At 42.4% G+C, this 24935-nt stretch overlaps 1 protein-coding gene across 1 annotated transcript; it reads left to right on the top strand.

The window, feature by feature from the left end:
• The first annotated feature begins 7033 nt into the window (after positions 1-7033).
• On the top strand, positions 7034-13538 carry LOC110288203 (transmembrane epididymal protein 1A-like). The gene is made up of 2 exons (XM_021154616.2): positions 7034-7094; positions 12640-13538. Exons 1-2 carry the CDS (start codon positions 7034-7036, stop codon positions 13536-13538), a joined length of 960 nt encoding a protein of 319 aa, XP_021010275.2.
• The last annotated feature ends 11397 nt before the right edge of the window (positions 13539-24935 follow it).

The following is a 24935-nucleotide window of genomic DNA, read 5'->3' as shown; positions in this document are numbered from 1 at the left end:
AGAAATGCAGCTGCCTCTGCCTTTTGAGTGCTGGGATTAAAGCTATGTGCTACCATTGCCCAGCAGCTAATTTTTAATAATGTAAGTAGGTAGCCCATTAGAAAACAATGAAAGATATAAGACACAAATAATAGTAGAAAATAGAATAATGAAAGACCCACAATGTGAGGACTCCCCCACGTTCTGACTCAGGAGAGGCGACACCCCAAATCACACAAGAAAAGGTCTTGCTGCAAACTGCAAGAGGACTTTTATTCAAGAGCGCTCTCGGGCCCACGGTCATACATCATGCAGGGGTAGAGGACTGTGGCACCCTGAGTAGCTGGGTAAGGGGGTATTTAAAGGAAGAAACCACAACTCAAGGAAGTTGGGAGGGCTTTGTTGGAAAATACCAAAGATACCAGTTAAGAGTCCCAAGGAAGTGCAAAGTCACAAGAGTCACAAGGAATACCTGGTAATTGTGCAGGTTATCTCTCAAGACAGTTTCTAAGAGCCCCAAACAATAGCACATTTGCATAGCAGGTTCCAGCAATGGTCAGGGTGACTTTCTTTGAATGAACACTCTTTGAACCCAGGAAGTGGGTGGGTGGAGGAATGTCACTATCTGTTTTATGATTAGCATACCTTGGAGCATTAAGTCACAGAGGTCACATTCCCAAGCCTGGGCCTAAAGGCCTAGAATTTTGTTTTTACGTTATACTTTCAATAACAGTATAATACCAGATTAAAAAGAAAGAAAAATAATTATAAGACATTATTACATAAGACTCCATGGCAGCCTACTTGAACATCTAGAGAAAATTATTTTTAAAAAATACAATTAACCACAATAAAAAGGAGAATTTAATTAGACCGGTTGGAATAGCAGAAAGTGGAAAAGTAAAAATAACCCAGGGGACAGTCTCATGTAGCCCAGGCTGGCCTTAAACTCTGTGCAGCTGAGAAGTAACCCAGGAGACAGCTTCATGTAGCCTAGGCTGGCCTCAAACTCTGTGTTCCTGAGACGTAACCCAGGAGACAGTCTCATGTAACCCAGGCTGGCCTGAAATTCTGTGCAGCTGAGAAGTAGCCCAGGAGACAGTCTCATGTAGCCCAGGCTGGCCTCAAACTCTGTGTAGCTGAGGCTAGCCTTGAACTCCTGAGTCTATCACCTTCACCTCCCCAGTACTAGAATTAAAGTGTTCACCACTATGTTCTTCAAGGGAAGGAATCTGATGTGTGACAGAGAGTGTTCACCAGAAGTTAAGGCAACTCTTGTTAAAGCCATGGGCCTCACAGATCATTTCTCTAGGTATCAGCTACCAGGAAGGAATGCTTGCCAGAGTCACCATACTCAACATTATGTTAATGCTCAGTTGCACTGAGACAAGGGTTGTGAAAGATGGGTTTACAGAGTGACAAGAATCTGAAAGACAAAAAATTCTGGATGTGGTGGTCATACCTATGTTTCCAGCACTCAGGAAGCTGAGGCAGGAGGATCAAGACTTTAAGACCAGATTAGATTACAGAGTGACAGACCATCTCAAAGAAAATAAGAATAATAATAAAAAAAAAAACTCTACTTGCTGAAACAGAAATAAAATAAAATAAATGTGACAGATATTTATCGGATCATAGCAAACATTAAGTTGGAAATAAACCTCCTGGAGGAGAAAAACCCAAGGTCTGGACAGATTCCCTGCTGCAGGGCAATGGCAATCCAGAGAGAGGAAAGGGAGAGAGGGAGAGAGAGACAGAGTGTGTGTGTGTGTGTGTGTGTGTGTGTGTGAGAGAGAGAGAGAGAGAGAGAGAGAGAAAGAGAGAGAATGTATGTGTGCGTGCATGTATGTGTGTGCGTGTGTGTTCGTGTGTGTGTGTGTGTGTGTGTGCAAAAGAAAGCCATTGTGGCAGCTGTTAGATGGGGTACTGGACAGAGAATGAAGGTGGAATTCTCTGAGAACAAGAAGATATTGAAGGCTGTCAAGCACATGTATATGTTTAAATTTTGATTTATGCTTTGGGGTGGTTAGGGGGCTGGGGGGAGGGAGGAGGAGGAGAGGGAGCAAGAGAGAGGAGGGGGTTAGGCACAAAACTCAGAGCTTTGTACATGCTAAGGGCACGCTTATCCTTCTAGTTTTAAGGCATGCTTTAAGAACTGTATGTTTTTGTTTGTGTGCTTCTCTGCATAGCCCTAGCTGTCCTGGATCTCACTCTGTAAATCAGGCTAGTGTGATATTAACAGAGATCCACCTGCCTCTGTCTCCCTACTGCTGGAATTAAAGGCATGTGCCAGGAGCACCCTGGCAAGAACTACTCTTTTGTCTGCTTGACAGGGAGGAAGGAGACAGTTAAAGAGCTAAGGCTATGTATGGCCCAGCCAGGACTGTACCATGATGTGGCTGAAAGAACTCACTGGCTTTGAGAGTGAATGCTGAGGCTGGAGAGATGGCTCAGCCCTTAAGACCAGCTCTGATCCTCTGTAAGAGCAGACCATGCATGACAGCTGACATCACTGCAGCTGCAGCCTTCTCTTTTCCAATTAGGGAAATTGAATCCATCTCTAGTAAGTGCAATCTGTGGTGGGCTTTAGTTTATTTTTCAGTGCTGGGGACTTGCAGAGTAAACCACCTACTCGGCTATACCCATTTCAAGATATATTCTCTCTCTCTCTCTCTCTCTCTCTCTCTCTCTCTCTCTCTCTCTCTCTCTCTCTCTCTGTGTGTGTGTGTGTGTGTGTGTACACTTTGAAGACCGTGATTTCCCTCCCATTCCCCTTCTCTTTGCTTTGGTTTCTGGATTGTGAAGCCCATGGAGGCTGATGATTTGGAAGTGGATTTTGTTTACTAATTTTCCAGAGTCTGGGAGGAACCCATGCTCGTATCTACACAGACTCGCAAGTCCAAGCTCCTGGTTCCATCCTCCAGGTCTAGAAACTATCCGGGACTGAGGATCAAGTTTAAATATTAACTGCAGTCCCCTCAATAGCCCGCCTTCCAGTATTTCCTCACAAATCTTTGTGGGCTCCGCATTTCTTAGAAGTAGAGGATTTCCAGTAAGTGAAGCAGTTGGTGGCAGGGCTTGGAAATTTTGTGCCTCTGCACTTCCCAGGAGAGTGAAAAGCCCAAGCAGCAGGTTGTGTGAAAGGAGAGGACTGAGAAGACAGAGGGACAGCACGGAACAGGGGGTTGGGGTGGGGGTAAGAAGCGACCTCTGTGCGCCCAGCTGTTTCTGACCCAAGCTGGACTCCTGCAAGTTTGCCCCTGCTTCACAGAGCCAAAGGCTCCATGTATTCTGAGCTGAGGACCACCCAGAGAGAGCCTACAGCAGGGACAGAATCCCTCTGCAGCAGAACTTCAGAGAAATTAAAAATCCTCCCACTAGAGGGCATAGGTGTGCTTCACAGAACCGAGAGACCTGGGAGGAGCTTCCAGGTCTGAACCAGCCTTCTGGGGTGAGGGGAAGGATTCTTGGTGCAGGGACTCTCCAAGCTCCTCCATATGCACACCCCACGCACCCCGGAGGCTGTATGGGCTCCCACAGGAGCTGAGTCAGCCCTGTAGATCAATAAAGTGTAAGATGTCAACCACCTTAACATCCTGCCCTTGGGGTCTTTATGCCTCTCTAGTCTGCATTCTGAATGGTCCCTTTGGCTGAATGTGAATTCTTCTATTGAATTCTTTGTTGGCTGCTGCACTGTCTACAGTTCTTTATCTTGGTAGCTCATATCTCTCTCTCTCTCTCTCTCTCTCTCTCTCTCTCTCACACACACACACACACACACAGACAAAACCTCCAAAGTTGCTTTTGAATTTTTAATATACTCACATCAAAATGTAAATTCAGCTCTTATCACCATGGACTCAGTCAGCAACACTTCACTTAGCCTATATTGAATAAGCCCAGCATCTCGGGAATGTAATTCTGTGGTCCACAGCTTCTATCGTTTTATCCATTTTCCCTCTTTTTCCCCCTTACTTGCTTTATACATTACGTGCTTTCCATTAGTCTGTTTGGAATTACTAATTTGAGGATGAATTTGAGAGAATATTTCTTCCTTCTCCCAACAAGTGAGGGCTACATTGAATAGGAACTAAGGAGTTCTGTAGGACTTTGGAATCAGTATTGACTCCCAAGCAAGAAGCAGCCTAGGGAAAGGGTCAACTTTGCTGGGAGGCAAACACTTCAGTCCCTTTGATTCCAGCATTCCCTGAAAAGTGTGACTCTTCTTTCGAGATTCAGACATGGTGGCAGAGGGTAGGCCATGGGTGACTCCCTTCGGCACTCTGAAACTGGACCACAAGCTTAACCTGTGAGGTTCCTTTCCCCTGTGGGTGATCTCACCACAGCAAAGCACCCCTCTCTCTGTTTATTCTTCTAGGCCCTTTTTAAAAACATGTCATTGTTGCTGGAAGTCACACACCTTTAATCCCAGCACTCAGGAGGCAGAGACAGGCAGATCTCTGTGAGTTCAAGGCCCACCTGGTCTACATAGTGAGTTCCAGGACAGTCAGAACTCTGTGAAAGACCCTGTCTCAAAAAACAAAACAAAGCAAGACAGTATATCCTTGTCAGTATGTGTCCATTATACAGGACAATGGACTTGACTGTGACGTCTTCATACATGCACATAACAGATTTCCATCAACTTCATCCAGTACTTGCTTCTGTTCTTTCCACTCCCTTTTCCTCCTCAGCTGACCCCTGGCCCTCCTATGTGGCTTTTTAAAAATAAAAGTCCAGCTTTCAGAGCTAAGACAAGGGTTTGCTGTCTCTAGCTTTTGTAGTTGTCTTGGGAAGGACAGCTATTTCTAAGGTTCTAGTTGTGGGAAGCAGGTGATGGGATCTCACCCTGTGTAGGACTTGAACTTGGATCCTTTTCTAATTCACTCACTGTTGAGCTGCACAGAGTAGTACAGAGAGCACTGCAATACTCAGAGAAATCTAGAAGTAACCACTAGCGATCAGCAGGCCTGTGTTCTGTGCCTAGCTTAGAGAGCACAGCCCCACCTCTTTGATTGTCCATCCACACAACAGGCATCTCTGGTATGGTGCTAAGATTCCTGTGTGATGACCTGCTGTAGAACTCTACCGGTTTCTGTGTGAGTGAACTTCTCTGACACAAGCTACCTAGGAAGAGTGTGTTCTTATGTGGTCACACTCACACACACAATTGCCTTCACCATCAAGCCAACTTCAATTCTTCCAACTGTGCATACAGTGCGTCTCCCTGACTGATCTGGGGTCCCTCAGCTGTGAGCTTGCATTGTACATCATTAAGATTCTGTGTGCATGCCTTCTCTTCCCTTGTCTCGTGATTGTTTTCTTTTTCCTGAGCTGAAGAAGTTCTTCTTCTTCTTCTTCTTCTTCTTCTTCTTCTTCTTCTTCTTCTTCCTCTTCCTCCACCTCTTCCTCTTCTTTTTGAAAATACAGTCATGAATGGAAGTTTATTTATTTATGTTTTTTATTTATTTTATGTATATGAATACAATGTAGCTGTTTTCAGACACACCAGAAGAGGGCATCAGACCCCATTGCAGATGTTTGTGAGCCACTATGTGGTTGCAGGGAATTGAACTCAGGACCTCTGGAAGAGCAGTCAGTGCTCTTAACCACTGAGCCATCTCTCCAGCTCCAGGTTTGTTCTTCTTTATTTATCTTTTGCATTTTATCCTTGGCACTTACCTATTCTCCTTTAGGGGTAGCTCTACCATCTGTCTCATCCCTCCAAAGGTAACTTTTGTTATGATAATAGACAGCTATTGGGTTGTCCTTAGTTCTTCTCCTACAGAAAGCAGTTGTGAACCTCTGTGTTCCCTGTGGGCTGGGCGGGGATTACCTGTGCAGAGGCAATGCTCAGGAAGGACTCATTTCCACCTAAACCTATAGCTCCACACCTTCTAATCCTTTTCATAGCCACCTACCCTTCAGTGATGCAATGATGACTGATGACAAAATCCTTCCAGCTTGGTGTCAGCCAGCTTTGAAACAGAAACCAGTCTTCACAAGCTTCATTGTTCTCAGTCCAGTCCATTCAGCAAATGAATTAGCGACTGCAGTTAAATCCAGAAGAAACCTTAAGACTTGCCAATCACCTGAGTTTAAGGCAGGGACAAGAAATAGGATTCTCATGAGAAGTTCTCTGGCAAGTTTCTCTCTATGAAGTCCCCACAAGTGACCTCAACAATCCAATGTAAGGTGAACTAGTACATGTGTGTCCTCAGCAAAGCGAACCAATGCTTGAGCTCCCACTGTCTGTGGGGTCATATTTATATTTTTTCTAAACATTACTCATCCTTTCACGTGTATGCTATAGCAAAACTTCCTTTCACGTGTATCTGCTTCAGGAAAACATTCTTTCACATGTCTGCTTAAGCAAAATATTCTCTCACCTGTGTGCCCCAGCAAAACATTGTTTGACATACCTGACTTTCCAAAGACACCAGAAGTTTCCACTTCACCTCTGCTGCTGAGATGTGATCTCTTTCCTCAGTGTGTTTCACATACTGCAATGGGCTGAGCCCCTCTGACTCCTGGAAGCAAAATAAACAAAAACAAAAACAAACAAAAAAACCTGTCTCTGTTACAGAGACTTGAAATTAAGTAATATAAACAGTTCCATGGTTAAAATTCTGTCTTCGTCAACAAGGGACTGGATTATAAAATGACATGGAATGGGTCTTAAACAAAAGCTGGTAACTTCGTGAAGTTCTGGGGCCAGAAGTCCAAGCTCAGAGCAGCAGCATATACCTGAAGGCTTCATGGCTGGGTTCTGGTGAGAGCGTCATGGGTTGTAGACAGCCACCTTGTTGCTCCATGGCTTTTCCTCAACAAAGGATTCCTACTCTTCTTGGTGCTGATTAGATTTTGTTTTGTTTTGTCTTGGTTTTGCACACAGATTGATACAGCTCAGGCTTGCTTCAGACTTGCTAATGCTGACCTTGAACTCAGGATCCTGCTGCTTCCATTTCCCAAGTGCTAAGATTACTCACCGAGCCTGGCTCTAATTGAATCCTGAGAGTTCTGATCCTAGGACATTATTGAAATCTAAATCTAGATGCCTCCCAAGATAAATAAGTATTATCATACCGGGAAGCTCAGGCTTAAGCAGCTTTCAGGTCAGTTCCAGTTCAATTTCTCCAAGTCCTGTGTCTGAAATGGGTGTGTCTTTAGCAGTAGGGTCTCCATGTTCTGGTAGGAGCCAAGGGCAGCAGCAAAAGCATGTGTTGTTTTGAGACTTTTGGTTTCCCCTGACCAAGAACTCAAAGAGAAGATTCCAATGTGTAGTGGTTTGGATATGTTTGAGCCCAGGGAGTGGCACTATTTGGAGGTTTAGCCTTAGGGTAGGTGTGTCACTGTGGGAGTGGGCTTTAAGATTCTCTTCTTAGCTGCCTGGAAGCTCACCTTTTCCCTTTTTGCCTTTGGATGAAGATGTAGAACTCTCAGTTCCTGCTGCATCATGCCTGTCTGAACACTGCCATGCTCCTGCCATGATAATGGACTGAAGCTCTCAACCTCTGAACCTGTGAGCCAGGCCCAATTAAATGTTGTTTTTACAAGAGTTGCCTTGGTCATAGTGTCTATTCACAGCAGTAAAACCCAAACTAAGACACTAGGCCTGATCCTGGAGCTTTTATTAAATAGTCTCTAGGAGGGATCTTTATTACCCCAAGTGGTGTAACTTCTTTTAAAACACACACACACACTCACACACACACACACACACACACATTTTTAAGTAAACATAAAATAGGACATTTGGGCCCACTGAGTCTCCATCCTGGTGTCAAGTGAGAGCCACCAGCCCAAACAATCGTGGCAGGACATGTGGACCAGAGACTACTGGTGGATGCCTGTGGGTGAAGGCCTAAAGCACCATATAAGCATGGCAGTTTGGAGAGGCCTAGCCAGGGATTAATGCATCAGGTACCAATTAAAATGTCCCATGAATCTAAACTGATAAGGTATTGCGCTTAAAGAACAATAAAAGAGAGGAAAAGTTAGGTATAAAAATATAGAAAAAAATACTTAATTTAAATACAAGAAAAATAAAGACCTAAGGGAGAAGTTTTGAAAATAAAAAGAAAAAAATGTTTTTTATATTTGGGAGAGAAGCACAATGACACACTGCATCTAGATTCAATATGATCATGCTTTGCTTACCAGCCTGTAAATGAGTGTTTATTTCAATGATTACAGTTTTGTATGCCATGTTTGGGAGAGATCAGAATAAGATAGACTTGGATAAAAAAGAGACTGAGAAATTAGATACTAGATTAGAGACCATAAAACAGAAAGAATCTTTAAATAAAAATAAGAACCCCCTGAGGAATCTAATCTGGAACTTACAGTAGCATCAAAAAATGTAGGTCCAGACAGGAAGGTTCCACAGGGTCTTGAGAAATTAGAATGGGAACCCATAGAGATAGAATATACTGAAGCAAGGATCCAAATTCTGCTTAGTGATGCTAACTTAAAGCAATGCCATACAATGGGTTGTGTGTTGCATTTTATAGTTTGCAGAACTGAGATGTGTACACTTGTTGATATATGATACGACTGATACATGTTCAGAGGTCCAGTGGATTTCTGCCTTGAGTTCTGAGGTGGGGGATTCCGAGATTGCACATTTATTAGAGATGATGGCTATCTTGGAGAAGCCTTTACAGATTAAAACTGATGATGTTCAGGTGTATATGTCCATTAAAAGGCAACAATTGTATGGACATTATGGCATGAGGCCTATTGTGGAAAGAGCTTATAGTCCTACAGGCCAAGTCATTATAAAAAGACCTAATAGAACTTTAAAGGAAAGGCTCATAGAGCAGAAGGGGGGTATGATAGCTCGCAAAGATGGTTTAAAATGTCTTTTGTTGACTTTAAATTTCTTAAGTCAATGAGACTTAAGAAGCACAATTACTAAGATCCACTGGATTTTAGAAAGGACTGCTGAGTTAGATCAGCCTACAGAAGTCCTAATCCCAAAATGGAAGAAAGGAAATGTGTTGGGGAGATTTTTTAAACAGGAATAGAAAAACTACATCTGTCATCTAAATACTTGAAAATAAAATTTTACCACAGTAGAGCCCCTGAAGGTTTTGGCTACAGACAAAAAGAGGGAGATTGCCAAGATCAACAAGACAGAGAGTGTATGTGCCGATCCTGGTGCTTGAGAACAGCTCTGAGACTGGCTGAGAAATAAAATGTCTTTGTACAGCCAATAAATATTGTTTGCTACAAAATTCTCATACTCATCATCACATACCATCCTTTCACATGGAGTGAATGGAGATTTATATTGCAGTTTCATTATATGATCAAACTAACCTCTGAAGAAAGACAGTGTGCTCAATTTCAGCTGCTCAAATTGATTTCAATTGATCTGTGCACCTTTCATACAAATGTCTCTATAGAGCTATGCATTGCTTGTAAGGTTTGTACATTGCAGAATGGAAGGTCATGACACAGCTCTGACAGGATTCACCCTCAGGGATGCTGAGATGGTGAGATTCACTGTTCCAGCTTCTTACCTGATTCTATCTCAGCTGCATCCAAACTGTTTCCTCTGAAGACTTGCTTCCAGGACACCTTCAGAACAGCTAGAACACTTGGTCCAGCCTTTCAGACTGTTACAGTCAGGACTGCATTTAAGCTTGCTCTTTCTCAGTAATAGAGACTGGAAAACAAAGGCTACAGCTACAGTTAGCTTTCTTAAGGCTAACCCTTTTCCTAATTTTTTGGGCCCCCTAAAGGAATTCTTTGCCTTCATACAGCAGGAAGCAATAAAAAGAAGAGCATCGTCCCAGTCTCTTACATTGGGGTGGATGGTTTTTTTCATTTTATAAGTTATAGCTAGGTTGTCAGAGGTCAGGTTCAGGGATTTCTTCTCTGTTTCATTTTCTCTATCTTATTTTCTTGTGCCCTTCCCCAAGCCTTGAGAGGGCTGAATCAGACCTTGGTTGCCACAGTCAGCTAGCCCACCTATGGTGGAGTCTTCTGACCTAGGTGCAGTCTATTGTCCTGTCACATCTGCAACTTCCTGCAAGAAGCCACTTCCTGCTGAGTGAGCTTGCTTTCCTGAGGAGATCCTGACAAAGCAAGGAGATCCTGGCACAGTGGGGGATGGGTTCCCCCCTTTAAAAATCAGACCCTAGAATTAAAACATTGAGCCTTGATCAGAGAAGTTTGTCTTGGCTTTTTATTTCTCTCAAGATCCTTCTCATCCATCCCCAGCTTTCCTTTCAGGAACTCAGGAACCTGTGGCCGCTGGTGCCTACACTTTCTTCTTTAGGTTAGGGAAAGTGGGTTGAAAAGAAAAGGGGGAGGATATAGAAGTATTAGACAAATAAGGGTAGAGTTTTGAAACTATTCTTAAACCAAACCAAACCAAACCAAACCAAACCAAACCAAAACCCATTTTATAGCCAGTCTTACAATGGTAGACAGCATTATATTTTGATGCAAATTTGAAGGTATGTTTTGTTACATCAATAAACAATTTTGTATATTAGTACAGGTTTCAGGTTTTCATTGGTGTAAGTCTTTGTATATTGATACACATTTTAAGGTTAATTTTGCTACAACATAATATATGTATGTTTCAACTCTTGGTCATATTAGATACTAGTTTAGTTGATTATAATAAAATGTATTCAAGGTTATTGAGATAGTAAATAGCTAAGAATAAACAATGTTTGACAATCAGATATATGATAGATATATAGTTGGTCTTTAAAAATCCTCAAAGATCTATAAAATATGGCATTTAAAATTATTTCATCATTAAAAGTTCTTTTGATTATGAAACAGGTCTGATCCTGACAATACCCCCACTCCACTTCAAAGATTATGCGCATCAATAGCCATATGGAGTTGCTTCAATTGTGGCAAACTAACCACCAGGCCCAGAAAATACCCTTGCTTCAACTACAGACATATCTGTCCAGAAGGGACAAATGGATGCAGGGAAGTTGATTGCCAAGCTCTACCAAAATGTTATAAAGCAAGGCCTTCATGATTCCTGAATCACAGATGGTTGTCAGCTATACAGGGCCAAAGGCTGAAGATGGAGGCTCAATGTTATAGAGGTGACATTGGGGCTGTCCAGGCAGTCAGCTGGCTCTGCCATTTTTATCAGTTTTGGAACTGTGTCCCTGTCCTTCTTGCATATTTATTCCTTCTGAGGTCTCTGGTGGGGTTGAGGACTAGATAATTATATTCTTTCAGTGAAACTTAATTTGTTAACATTTAGGAAGTTATTGTAGGTCTAGGAAGGTATATTTAAGTTAACAATGCAAGTTAGGAGAGAAGTTGATTTAGATACAGAACTCTGAACTCACCAGGATAGGATAGATAATAAAATACTTTATTCTGAGTTCCCAAATTCAAGCAGACTGGACATTTTGAATTTAGCTCTTACATAATAATTTTCATAATTATTTTATAATTGTTCATAACTTATGTTGTTTATTATTAGAAAAGAAAGACCTTTTGTATTTACAAAAAAGGGGAAAATGTTGATGTTTGGTCTTGTGCTATGTATTGTAATGGTAAGTACAAAGTCTGGTTGCTCCTAGGAACAAGGATATCATGTATACCAAATGAAGCTACGTAACTTTGTTCTTAAATTTAAAACTATTGGTCAAATAAAGATACAGACAGCCTAGCGTATAGCTGGGTAGAAGAGAGGTCAGTAGGAATTTGGTTCCTGGGCTTGGTGGTCTGAGGCAGGACCACATGAAAGGAAGAGGGAGAAGTTGGAGAGAGAGGATACCATGGGGTAAGGGGTCATGAGAATGGACCCCCAGGGCTGGCCAGTCAGAGTAAGGGCAGCCCAGGCAGAACCTGGCATGTCATATCTCAGGGTTATTGGCAGGGAATTAGACAAAAGAGTCATAGAGGGTTGATATCTGCCCAGCTCTAGTGCTCATTAAGACTTATTATGAATATAATAAATATAATAAAGATTTTGTGTCTTTTATCTGGGAACTGAATGGTCATAGGTGAGGTAGAAATGTCTGATTGAGATTAAATATTTACTACAACAGATACCCTGGAGCTGAAGTTCAGGGAGTAGTAAAATGCCCCAGGTAGGTGCTAGGGACCGAACTGAGATCCTCTGTAAGAGCTGAAAAATCTCTTAACACTGAGCCAATTCTATATTTCCCCTGTTGAGGGATTTAAATGAGAGAAACATTTAATGTTTAATATATAACAAGATTTAATTTTATTCAAATTTTAATTAGGTTTAAACATTAATAATTAATATTTAAATGAGAGAAATATGTCATGCCTGGCACCTAGTCAGTAGTAATCAGCCCACAGTTCCTCTGCCAAAGCATTTTGTTTCTCCTCCCCCTTCCATGCCCATGATGGGCTGGGCATAAGGCTTACTGAAAGGAAGGGCAAGCCTGTAATCTCTGCCACGTGGTAGAAAAGCTGAAATCTCAGTACCAATAAGCCTCAGACAGGAACACTCTGTGATGACTAAAAACCTCATTACTTAGAGGTCCCACCCTGGGAGTGTCGCAGATCTTCTTTCTTACAAGTGGGTGGCAGCACCAGGTTGCTCCTGCAGGCTCTAAGAATCTCTTGTGAGGCTTCTGAGGAGAGTTGGCAAAGGTGTATCTATCTCATCACTGGCTCTGCTCTTCTCCGACTCAGCACACAGAAGAGCCAGGGGAACCTTTGAAGGACACCTGCTGCCAGGACTTGGCCTCCTCTTGTACTCAATCTATTATTCGTCTCTAATGTCATTGGCCCTACTCCGGAAACAGACGGTGCTCAAGCACCCCTTGCTCCCAAGGAAGCTGCTGGGTCGCGGGCTGGTTTCGCAGTTATCCTATGAAGCAGTGGTAAAGGTGGTTATCCCTGCTTTTGCAACTATTTGTGAATACTACTACCCCCTAGGGGTCAACCGTCTGATGATGATAGACTGGAAGGACCCTCAGCGGCTGTTTGTTTTCAAGGACAATTGGGAGCATGTAACCATGTTTGGGTTCTTTATTCTCAGTGGCATAGTAGATATTGTGAGTCAGGCACAACGGGCACCTTGGAGTGTGAAGCTGGAGCGCGCAGCTGAAGCCCTGACTTTCTATGTAGTGGCACTGCTGATGATATCCCATATTGAAAACAGAAGCATCTTGGAAATCCGAGTGCATCTTCTGTTTGTGTTGCCTGCCTTCTTGCTTGCTCTGATTCTCACTGTGGAGATCTGGGTCCCTGACAATGCCCCACTCTGGGTCCTCAAGAGCTGGATGGGACTGGTGTTAAGCACCTGGATGTTGCAGATCTGTGAGATGTATATACCTTTCACTGGACAGCCCTGGAGGGCAGACAACCCTACGGACCTGGCATTCCTAACCATTTTCTTCTGCTGGCACCTGTTCTTAGGGCTTACCTTGTTGATTACCATCTATGGCCTCTGCAGTCTCTGGCACCGTCACTATTCTTCCCGGACAAAGACTCTTGGGGCTAGGTACCAGAGGTGTCTTATGGAATCCAGTGGTGAAGAACTAGAAAAGCTCAATGCAGAAGCTATGGCACAGGATGGAGGTGTGTAGGAACAGGAGCCATCTCGAGTGTGCATGCACATCTTGGAGTCCACAGCACAATTCTCCATCCCAGGATCTAGCTTCCTTATCTCAAATAAACCTTGTAGCTCTGAGGATAACTCTTTAGTTATCACTTCGTTCCATCCAGGTCAGTCTCCCATCTGGTTCCTTATCTGTACGGTTTCTGGTCATCCATATGGAAAGAACAAAATTGTGCTTTCCTGTAATTGGTTTTGGTAAATTTTCTTATTAATAAAGTTTAAAGAAAGAAAGAAAGAAACGTAAACTGAGTCAGTGTACTTCTGACTACTGCGAAAGTAGGGAGGAGAAAAAGGAGGTGGTTTACCAAGGGTTCCGTTCAGGAGAGCAAAGAGTCCTGGGTGGAGTTCTCAAAGGTGGGTGTAATAAGGTGATTAAGAGGTAATTTTAGGGCTCGTGAGATACTCATTCTGTAGAGGCCCTGGCTACAAGCCTGAGGACACAAGGACACAAGTAGTGTGTGCCTCGGGTGCCTGGGAACCTGGGTTCACTAGCCCTAAAAATAAAAAAAAGCAGGCAAATAATTCGCACCGCTTTGTTTTTCGCTGTGATTCAAAACAACTTGTTCCAGCTCCTTCAGATAATCTATTGTGTGCCTTGTATCCTGTATGAATGCTTCTGGGGAGAAACAGAAGAAAAGCTTGGCCCTTACATGAGGAAAGTGGAGTCTGGGAAGAATGCCATGAAGTGGGGATGGATATTGATAATATTTATGGATGTCTTCAAATGAGATGCAGACACCAAACATCTGGATGTTTACAGATGTGGCAGGATGGGAGGGGGTAATTGTCAGACATGTGGAGAAAGGACAGCTGGGAGAAGCAGACCCATGAAGCCACTGCATTTATCTTCCCTATACAGCCAGGAATTCGCTCCTCTGAGCAGAGAAAGCTTCTTGAAGCACAGAGATTTGCAGGCAGCAGACAAAGCAGTCATTTTAAAATGCCATAGGCATCTGAAAAGAAGCACTGATATCCAGAGCATGGACCAGGGTCTCTGGAGACCATCAAAGAGGGGAGCCAGGGCTCTAGCAGTCCACAATGGCCATGTGTGAATCTTACAGAGGTGCCCATCCTCCTGAAACAGCATCCAGGCCTCTGGCTCCCACATCTCAAGCCTTCTCTTCCCAGCAGGGCAGGAACCAATCCAAGCAGAAGCTGTTTCCTACTAAAAAATCCCAGAGCCAGAACCTGCTTCTCCCTATGACTAAGAAACTTAAGCTTTGAGTCTCCTTGTGTTATACTGTGTTCCTGACCCTAGAGACAGTGTTCATATTATCATTGATAGTTTATATATCACACAATATCCACAAAAGTGAAGATTTAAATCCTTTTCTCTAGAAACTGTTCTCCAAGTTGCATTAGCTTTGCAGTGGAAAGAACCTGGCCTTGCCTCACCCCACAGGCTGAGCACAGCCATGATGTCAGGATGAATCAGACAGATCTCTCTCTCTTGGGTTGACAGCATTGGCTCTGTAAGAGGTCAGTGTTAAACCTGTCCTTATTGCACCTGAGAGCAAAAGCATGGGATGTGAACTGTGTCTCACAGATGGGCTTGGAACCAGGGGCAGGTGGAGGCTGCATGTTTGAGTTCCTAAGTTTTGTACAAATAGATCTCTAGGTGGTGGTGACTGCTGTAGCTGGTCTTTCCTAGGACCTTCAGTGGCTGCATGAGACCCGTGCTCATTGTGAAGGCCAATCTTCTCATTCAAATCCTGGGTTTTTGTTTATGCTTTCATTGTTTTGTGTTTTGTTTTTGAGACTGGGTTTCTCTGTGTACTCATGGCTGTCCTGAACTCATTCTGTCTGGCCTCAAACTCAGACCCAAAGTTTCTAATCCAGCCAAACCCAGCTGTCATAAAATTGCTGTCATACCCATCATATCAGAAAGTGGGCATGTAGGCACGATTCCTATCAGCTTGTCATTTTTGGAAAATTTCCAAAATAAAAATTGTAATTTAAAATGACAGTGGTGGCACCTGCCTTTAATCCCAGCATTTGAGAGGCAGAGGCAGGCAGATTTTTGATTTTGAGGTCAGCCTGGTCTACAAAGTGAGTTCAAGGACATCTAGGGCTACACAGAGAAACCCTGTCTTGAAAAACCAAAAAAATAAAACATAAAAGATAGTAATTTAATTTTAGAGAAATTTCATCATTAAGACTCTGATTACTGTATAATATAATCTCAGTTGAACTTTGTTCCCAAGCTTTATCTAATGGGGGAAGGACTTACAGATAGATGACAGTTACCTTTGAAAATTAGAATATGTTTAATTAAATTAATTATAATTATTTAATAATGGATAAAAGTAAATAATTTTCAATTTAATTATTAAATTAATAATTAACTCAGTATTAAATTAAATGTTCAGTTTAATTATTAGATTAATCAATACATTTAAATAACAATATTATTACTATACATTTTACATTTTAGATATCTTAGAAAGTGTTGAAAAATATTTTAAAACTTATTCATTACCATAATCCCAGACCAACTAATGCCAAGAGTTTAGATGGGTGGATGATACAGCTTTCTTGGTGACAACTCAGATCATGCTTGGTGACTAAGACAAGATAAGTCAATAGGCTTAGAGCAATCCTAAAGATGAGGAAGGCAAGAATGGAAATCTAGTGTTGTGGGAAGGAACTGAAAAAGGGTGACCGGAAGACCAGGGTAGGGGGAATTCCTGAGTCACAGAGGTCCCTTTTTGACATCAAAGAGGATGAGAAGGGAGGCACTATGTAGTATGACCTTCAGAGGAGGACATGATCAGGATTCTGCAAGGAGAATAACAATGAAAGACAGGTGTTCTGATTCACACTTGTAATTCCAGCAGCTGACAGGGTCAACCTTTGTGATCACTCTTGGCTCCCTGAGCTCCTGATTCAAAAATAGCAAATAAAAGGAGCCAGGGAAATGATGGTTCCTTGAGCTTGCCAGCAGGAGACTAAAGTTTGAACCCTCAGCACATGTGTAAAAAGGTAGACACAGCTGTGTAGCCTGTAACCCCAGCATTCAGGGTCAGAAACCAGGCAGCCTAGCACAAATGCTGGGCTTCTGGTTTAGTGAGAGACCTGTTTCAGAACAAGGAGGTGGAGATCGATAGAGGAAGATACCCAGTGTTCTGCTCTGGCCTCTGCATGGGCACACATTGTCACACACACACACACACACACACACACTCACGCACACATACACACATGCATGCACAGACATACAAACTGACACCAGTTAAATTTAACAAAGAATACCAAACAAAAAAGATCCTAGACCCTTTGGTCTAAGAATGTCACCCTTCCATTATAGGTTATATCTGTAGTCAGAGAATAGGAAATGGCATACAGAAATAACCTGGGTTCAGTCAGTAACATTCTGTGCTTACCATGAAAGCATGAGAGTCTAGTTAGAGACCCAGCATCCACAAAGAAACAGGGATGGCAGCACATATCTGTAAGCTCAGAACTGTAGAGGCTGAGACAAGTGGCTCCCAGGAGTTAACTGTCCAGGGGGTCTAGTGAATTAGCATGTTCCAGAGTAAGTGAGAGACCCCATCTCACAAGCTAAGGTGGAGAAGAAGGAGAAAACACAAAGTTAGCCTCTGGCCTTCATATGCATATGTATATGCATGCAAATAGACCCATTTGTGCACAGCCACACAAACATGTATATACACTACCCTCCCAAGAAGGCACTAACCTCACTGGCTGAAGTTGTTCCTTACTTCATAAGGACAATTTTGTTCCATTTACTAATTGATTTGTTTGTGCACACTCATTTACATGCACACACTCATCCTCAAGTGGTTGTCATGTACATATAAAGGACAGAAGACGACATTGAGGGGTTGTTTGCTGGGAATCAATTCTCTCTGTATACCATGTTGGTCCCAGGATTGAACTCAGGCCATTAGGTTTGATGACAGGCATTTTCCCCCACTAAGTCATGTCATAGGCTGTTGAGAGCAACACTGTTTGAATGTTAGCTGCCTTGTCAACCACAAGTGATTACTTACAAAGTCTTGGCTTCTGTGGGAAAGTACTAGCCCAGCTGAGTACAAATAGACATAGATCCTGAAGTCAGCGGAGAACAAATAGCTATACATCAGTGGATAGGTGCCTAATAACCCTTTCTGTTCTGATCTTCCTGCTGAACTGTTTACCCAGTCAATATCCTGTTCCTGGGAACAGGTGCATTACCCAGAGACCTAGAGAACCCCCTCCATGCCCTTCCTGTTCCTATGAGTATATAACCTGTGTGGGAAAAATAAAACTTTGTCGGCTTGAACAGAACCTCTTGTCTTGCTGTCTGCTCTTTGTGTTTCTTTGTCTCCCATTCTCTCCCAGGTGCCCCTCGGTCCCTGTTAGACTGTCCTGCGGGTCAGGACAATAGGTTCCATGCATAGGTGTATTTGGGCAGCTTTTAGACTCTCATTGGTTGGAAGTTCAGCTGCTATGATTGGCTATGACTAAGTGGCTTGGTTACAGATTTATAGTCATGTTATGTTACAGTTTGTTTACAGATCAATTTGGATTGGTTTTTAGTATATAGGGAGTCTGTTTTATTTTATATTTTTAAATTTTAATTTAATTTTTCACTTATTCACTTTAGATCCTGCTCACTACCCCATTCCTGGTCATCCCTCTCCATAGTCCTTCTCCCATTCCCCCTCCCCATCTCCTCTGAGCAGAGCAGGTGGAAGAACCCTGGGTATCCCCCAACCCTGGCACTTCAAGTCTCTGTGAGGCTAGGCATATTCTCTCCCGTTGAGGCCAGACTAGGAAGGCCAGCTAGAAGAGCATATCCTATGTACAAGCAACAGCTTTTGGGACAGCCACCTCTCCAGTTGTTTGGGACTCACATGAAGGCCCAGCTGCACATCTGCTACATGTATTCAGAGAGGCCTATGTCCAGCTGGTGTGTGTTCTTTGGTTGGTGGTTCAGTCTCTGAGAGAGCAAAGGGTCCAGGTGAGCTGATTCTGTTCATCTTCCTTGTGGTGTTCCTGTCTGCTTTGGGTTCCTCAATCTTTCCCCAGATCTTCCGTAGGCGTCCCCACATTCCATCCACTGTTTGGCTTTGGGTGTCTGAATCTGTCTGAGTCAGCTGCTGGGTGGAGCATCTCAGAGGACAGTCACGACAGGCTTCAGTCTGCAAGCATAACTGAGTACCCTTAATAACGCCAGGGATTGGTGCTTGCCCATGGGATGCTTCTCAAATTGGGCCAGTTAGTGGTTGGTCATTCCCTCAGTCTCTGCTCCATCCCCTATGCTTGCAATTCTTGTAAACAGGATAACTTTTGGGTTGAAAGTTTTGTGGGTAGGTTGGTGTCCCTGTTGCTCCACTGGGAGTCCTGTCTGACTACAGGAGGTGGCCTCTTCAGGTTCCATATTCCCAATGCTGGGAGTTACAGCTAGGGTCACCCCCATTCTTGGGTACCTTAGGGAATCTATTTTAGGTCAAACTTATTTGCTTAGGCCAAATTTATTTGGGTTTACTTGTTGTGTGTCTGTGACAGTTGATTTTTTACTTTATTGGATTTGAAATTTCTAGGGGACACACTTCTAGGCATGCCCATGAGGGTGTCTCTCTCTTGAGATTTACCTGAAGATGAAGACCTACCATGAGTGTGAACAGCATCATCCACAGTAAACCCTTCTGCCCTTAAGTCTCTTCATCAGGTGCTTTGTCACAAAAAAGTGAAAACGTAGCTGATACATTGCCCCACAGAAGTATTGTGGGAAGTAAAAGATGCACTTCGTTTACATATTTCTATTTAGAAATCATGACACACACATGGCTCAGAACTATGGTTTGAAATGTGTAGGAACCAACACAGTAAGTCAACCTGCTCTCCACCAGAGCCAGCCCCACAAGTTAAGCCATAACCCACAGTTGTCAGCTGCTTCATGGAGGATCTTGAGTAGCGAGAATGTCCTCCATGTTGGCTTATTCAATGATGAAGAGATCAAATCCAGGGCTTCAGGCAAGCTAGGTAAACACTATACCAACTGAGCCACAGTCCTATCCTTTCGAAAAAGAAAGATGAAAACAGACCATAATGTTTGACCCGTTGAAGTGCCATACTTTTTAAATCCTAGTGCTTAAACTGAGGCATAAAGATAGGAAGCTCAAGGCTTGCCCAAGGAGAAATGTTTTGCCAAGGACTTGGAACTAGCCTTTGAGCAATGCAAGAACTCAGTTTGGTCAGGCTCTCTTTGGTTTGTACCTGTACTGCACATTCACCCTCTTGTTAAAGAAGATATCTGGCCTGAAAATAAATGGTTCTAGCCCAGGTCCTCCATAAAGTGAGCAGTCTCTCAGCTCAACTCTGCTCAGAGGACCAGCTGAAGGTTGAGGCACACTCATCCCTAAAGATGTGAGCTGCTACCCAAGAGTGGAGTGCATTCCACCCTGCCTTGGAATGGACCACACCTGTTGTTAAGTCTCAGAAATTAAGATAGGATAGCAGCTTCATAACATAATGTGAACCTTGTCCCTCATCTTGGAGTGGCTCCAAGGATCTGCTCCTCACCTGGGGAGACAGAGGTTGCAGTGTAGAAATGTTGCATGTTCTGCTTGAGGCAACAAGGAGACAAGTCCTTCCTTATGTACTTTTGTGAACAAAGGTTCACACACCCAACCTGAGAGGAAGAAGTAAGATAAATTGATGGTTTAACTGATCATTTCACTGATTAGGACATGCAATAGTTACCTATGTGTAAGCTCTTGAGAGACATCAAAGAAGAAACCAAGGTCCTTGCCCTTGAGGAGTTAGAGCAGGAGAATGATTCAATGGTGTATGGATGAACTTACAAAACCATGTAGACACACAGCCCTGTATGTAAACCACCTCTTCCCACACAGTGTTCACAGCTGAAACTCTTTGCAAACTCACTAAGGTAAGGCAGGTTGCATGGGAATACAGGATGATTGCAAGCAGGGAGGTCACATAGTTATAAAACGTGGCCTCCCTATGGAACTATATTTTTCCATGTATAAAATACCATATTTCTTAATCCTTGATGCTGTCACTTTGTGAATTTGTTTATGTATGTTCTGTGGAAAGTACCATAGCCTCACAGTTGCCCAGCCAACACTCACACATCAGGGACTCTCATTATCCATATCCTACCTGTATTAAAAGAAGAAACAAAATGATTATGGATAAAACGGTGTGAACTTTTCATACTGCTGATCCACTCTAGTGAACCAGAGCAATTCAACAGTGGCAACACAGTTGATTGAGTCAGTCTGAACTTGGAAGGGTTACCTTACTAAGATGTGAAGATCGAGAGGTAGAGGTTCTGGGTATAAGAATTAAAATTAATTTAAAGATATTTAATGACACACTAGGCTTCTTGTTCCAAAACCTGGTCAAAAAGTCCCCCCTTTCCTGTGTCTCCTCTCTTCCTCCTTGGGCCCCTTCACCCAGCAATTGGCTCTCACTCTTTTTATGACCAAATCAAGAATCAATTAGGGGAATAGCACCTACATCTCACAATTAAGCTTAAGTTGTTTAGGATTAAAGAAAATGTTTTTAATCATAAGAGAATGTTTTCATTTGGTAATGCAAGTTAGGATAAAAAAAATTTAGGCACAGAACTCGAAACTCACCAGGATAGGATAGATGATAGAATACTTTCTCCTAAGTTGCCAAATATATATGGACTAGACATGATAATGTAAATCTTACCTGACAATTGTCAAAATTCTTATTATTGTTTATAGTTTATTATTATAAGAAAAAAGAGCCTTTTATTGGACTGAAAGGGGAAATTGTAGAGAGAATATCTTGTGTATTGTATGGATGTATCACCTGTCAATAAAAAAGCCTATGGCCTATAGGAAAGGGCAGAATAGAAAGTGGGACATCTGATAGGACAAAAGAATTCTGGGGTAGAGCTAGGTATGGGGGGGGGGCTGTCCCAGGACATAAAGGAGGAGAAGCATGGGACCTGAGCAGAGGTAACCATGGCAGAACTAAGATTATAATAAACGAGCTATTAAATGATAAGCTAGATGCAGAACATGGTCTCTATACAGCCTAGGTATTTGTAAACATATTTGAGTCTCAGAGTCATTATTTCAGGGAACAGGGGAGCAGCTTAAACACACCACAATAATCTTGAATTAATTATCTTATCATGAGCTACTTACCTTATCTTGCCTAGTTACTTCATCTTGGGCCTCTTACCTTTCCTTGAACTACTCACCTTGTCTTAAGCTATCTACCTCATCTTGGGCTACTTAACCAAGCATGAGCTTTTTTTCCCCCATCTTGAGATAATTACCTTATCTTGAATTACCTTAACTTGCATTGGTTACTTTATCTAGAGATAGTTACTGTAGAGAGAATATCTGTATTTGCATTGATCCATTACTTGTCAATTAAAAATGCTATGGCCTATAGAAAAAGGTAGAATAGAAAGGTGAGACATCCAGGAAGCAGAAAGGATTCTGGGAGAGAGTTAGGTAGGAGGTCTGCCGGGAAGATGTGAAGAGACAGACACATGGTACCAAAGCACAGGTAGCCAACCACGTGGCAAAATCTAGGTATAAATAATTGAGTTATTTTCGTTATGATCTAGTCAGAGTAGAGCCTTGTTTTATGGCCAAGGTGGTTGTAAATATATTTCGAGTCTGAGTCTTATTTCTGAGAGCATGGGGCTGGAGGAATAACCAAGCCTAACTTTTTCAGATGGCACACAACAGCAATTAGAACCCAAGCACTTACAACCTAAAACGCCCTGGTGAACAGCTGGGAAAAGTCAGGCCACCCAGACAAAAGGCCTGGTCTATGTTTTATAGGAGGAGGAGGAAGAGGAGGGGGAAAGCAAATCAAAGCCAAAGCTTCCAGGAGGAGCCCAAGACTAGCACCTGGGAAGGAAGGTTCCTAGCCAAGGAACAAAATAGTAAAAAGAAATAGTACAAAAGATGGCTTTTTAAAGAAGCCCCATACTAAATTTAAAAACAGAACAGAGAACTTGGGGCTTCTCTCAAGGACAGAGCATAGCAGCGGCCAAGAGGTAGGAAGCTCCTGGTTACACAGAGGCTGAAGGCAGCAGGTGCAAGGGCAAATGGAAAATCCATGGAGACTCCCAGAGACCACAGTTGTGGGACGACTACTTTAGGTTCTCCCAAGCTTGGCACAGCGGGTCAGCCCAATCCTGGCCTATGGAAGTTAAAGCTCAATGCTCATGGCAGGTGGAAATACAGCCCTAGGTTGGCAGCTATGGCCAAGTCAGGAGGAAGGCCTAAAGGCTTCTCCCTGTTAACAAAGGGATGGGGGCATGGTCAGGTACAGCACACCCTCTGAGTTAAAGCACAGCAGGCACAAAAGACAGAGACAGGCAGATCTCCTTGTTTTCTAAAACAGCCTGTTCTACACAATAAAGTCAGGGTGAGATCCCTGCTAATAGATACAGCCACTTGCAAAGGACAATCTGAAATTCAAAATGACACACTTTCCCTTAAAGATACTATGTATGCTTTTGCTTAATAATAAATAGAAAGTGTCCTTAGTAAATAAAAAATATATATTTATGCTGGTCAGTGGTGGCACATGCCTTTAATCCCAGCACATGAGAGGCAGAGGCAGGTGGATTTCTGAGTTTGAGGCCAGTCTGGTCTACTGAGTTCCAGAACAGCCAGGGTTACACAGAGAATCCTGTCTCAATATATTTATATATATAAATGAGGAAGGGGAATATAGGCATAATTATTCCCATAAGGCATAAGATATATTTATAATTTAAATATGAAAGATAGTGCTCTTTCTGTCACCAAAAAGAATTTTGCTCTAGGAAAGATTCATTTGGCTAGTTAATGACAGGATCCAGAGTAGGGCTTGGGGCAGAGTTGTTTTGCTTTTATCCAACAACAAAAAAAAAAAAAAAAAAAGAAAAGAAAAGAAAAAGAAAAAAGAAAACCTATGCTGGTGGGAGCTAACTTGAATCAGGCTGTCATGAGCAGCTGGTCTCCTTGAATGTGAGCTTCCATAGGACAACTGGTGACTGCTTGGTGCATGACAAATACTCTGAGCAGATACATGATTGCTTGAGAATATGCTTATACAGCAAATGGAAGGAAATTTAAATAAACTTGTATATACAGAAGGATACTTAATTTATATAAAGAGAAAGGACAATATAGGTCCTTATACACAGTTTTTAATCTCCAAAAATGGGAGGAAGAAATGGGAATTGATACAAACATTTTCAAGGGTACATAGATAATAAAATAAATCCAGGCATTTGATTTTAAAACTTAGGAGCCAGAGGCAGAGACAGATAGGTTTCTTGATAGTTTGATGCCAGTCTAATCTACAGAGCAAATCCATGTCAGCCCGGACTACAGAGAAACCCTGTCTCAATAAATACAACAAGGAAGATGACTGCTACTGCTACTGCTACTATGAATATGAAAAATAGTTTTAAATTGTTTTAGATTATCAAAATGAAGATGATTGTAAATTCAGTAGTCATGGTGATATGGTACATCCTCTTTGACAGAGCTCAAAATAGAGCAGACCCAAATAGAAAAGGGGCTGCTGTATTGACTCAGTCTTTACTTTTTTTGTTTTTATTTATTTTATTTTTTTATTTTTATTTTTTGTTTTGTTTTGTTTTTCATGTCAGGGTTTCTCTGTATAGCACTAGCTGTCCTGGAACTCACTCTATAGACCAGCCTGGCCTCAAACTCACAGAGATCCACCTGTTTCTGCCTCCCAAATGCTGGGATTAAAGGCATGCACCACCACTGACAGCCAGTCTGTACTTTTAATGACTTCAATCTGCTAGACCAAAAGCATGCTATGTTGAGAGAGAAGCTCTAGGTTTGTGTTAATAGGAAAGAGGAAAGGGCACTAGACTCTTTCTAAAGTAATAAGGGTCACATTTGATAGAGGAAGACCCCCCTGAAGATCTCAACTGCATACAGGACAAAATCAATAAGACCAAATGCACTGGTAATGTATAATGCTAAACCCTTTCTTGAAATAACTCTTACACTGACTGGGACATATATGTCTCCAGCCAGAACTTCAGCTTACATGGCCAATAAATCTTGTTGGCTACAGAATTCTCATAACATAATTACATAACATCTTTTCACATGGTGTGAATGATGATTTATATTGCAGTTTAATTATATGATCAAACTAATTTCTGAAGAAAGACAGTCGTCTTTCAGCTGCTCAAAAAAGAGCAGGTAATCATCCTTAATTGATCTATACACCCTGCACACTGTGTGCACATGTCTTTATAGAACTGTATGTTGTCTGAAAAGTTCATATATTGCAGAATGGAAAGCCAAGAAAACAGCCCTGGCAAGATCCTCCCTCAAGGATGCTGGGACATCTGATCCTG

This window comes from Mus caroli, unplaced genomic scaffold (genome assembly GCF_978045245.1).
Source record: "Mus caroli unplaced genomic scaffold, Mus_caroli_1 scaffold_17, whole genome shotgun sequence".
Taxonomy (NCBI): Eukaryota; Metazoa; Chordata; class Mammalia; order Rodentia; family Muridae; genus Mus; species Mus caroli.
The sequence above is the reverse complement of the archived record's forward strand: the minus strand, read 5'-3'. Positions and strand labels throughout refer to the sequence as shown.

What these genes read in the sequence shown, in the direction of transcription:
- LOC110288203 (XM_021154616.2), top strand. Translation starts at nt 7,034, where the DNA reads ATGCCTCCCAAGATAAATAAGTATTATCATACCGGGAAGCTCAGGCTT. An exon ending in CAGGCTTAAGCAGCTTTCAG is followed by an intron (nt 7,095 to 12,639) that starts GTCAGTTCCAGT and finishes TCTCCGACTCAG; the next exon opens with CACACAGAAGAGCCAGGGGA.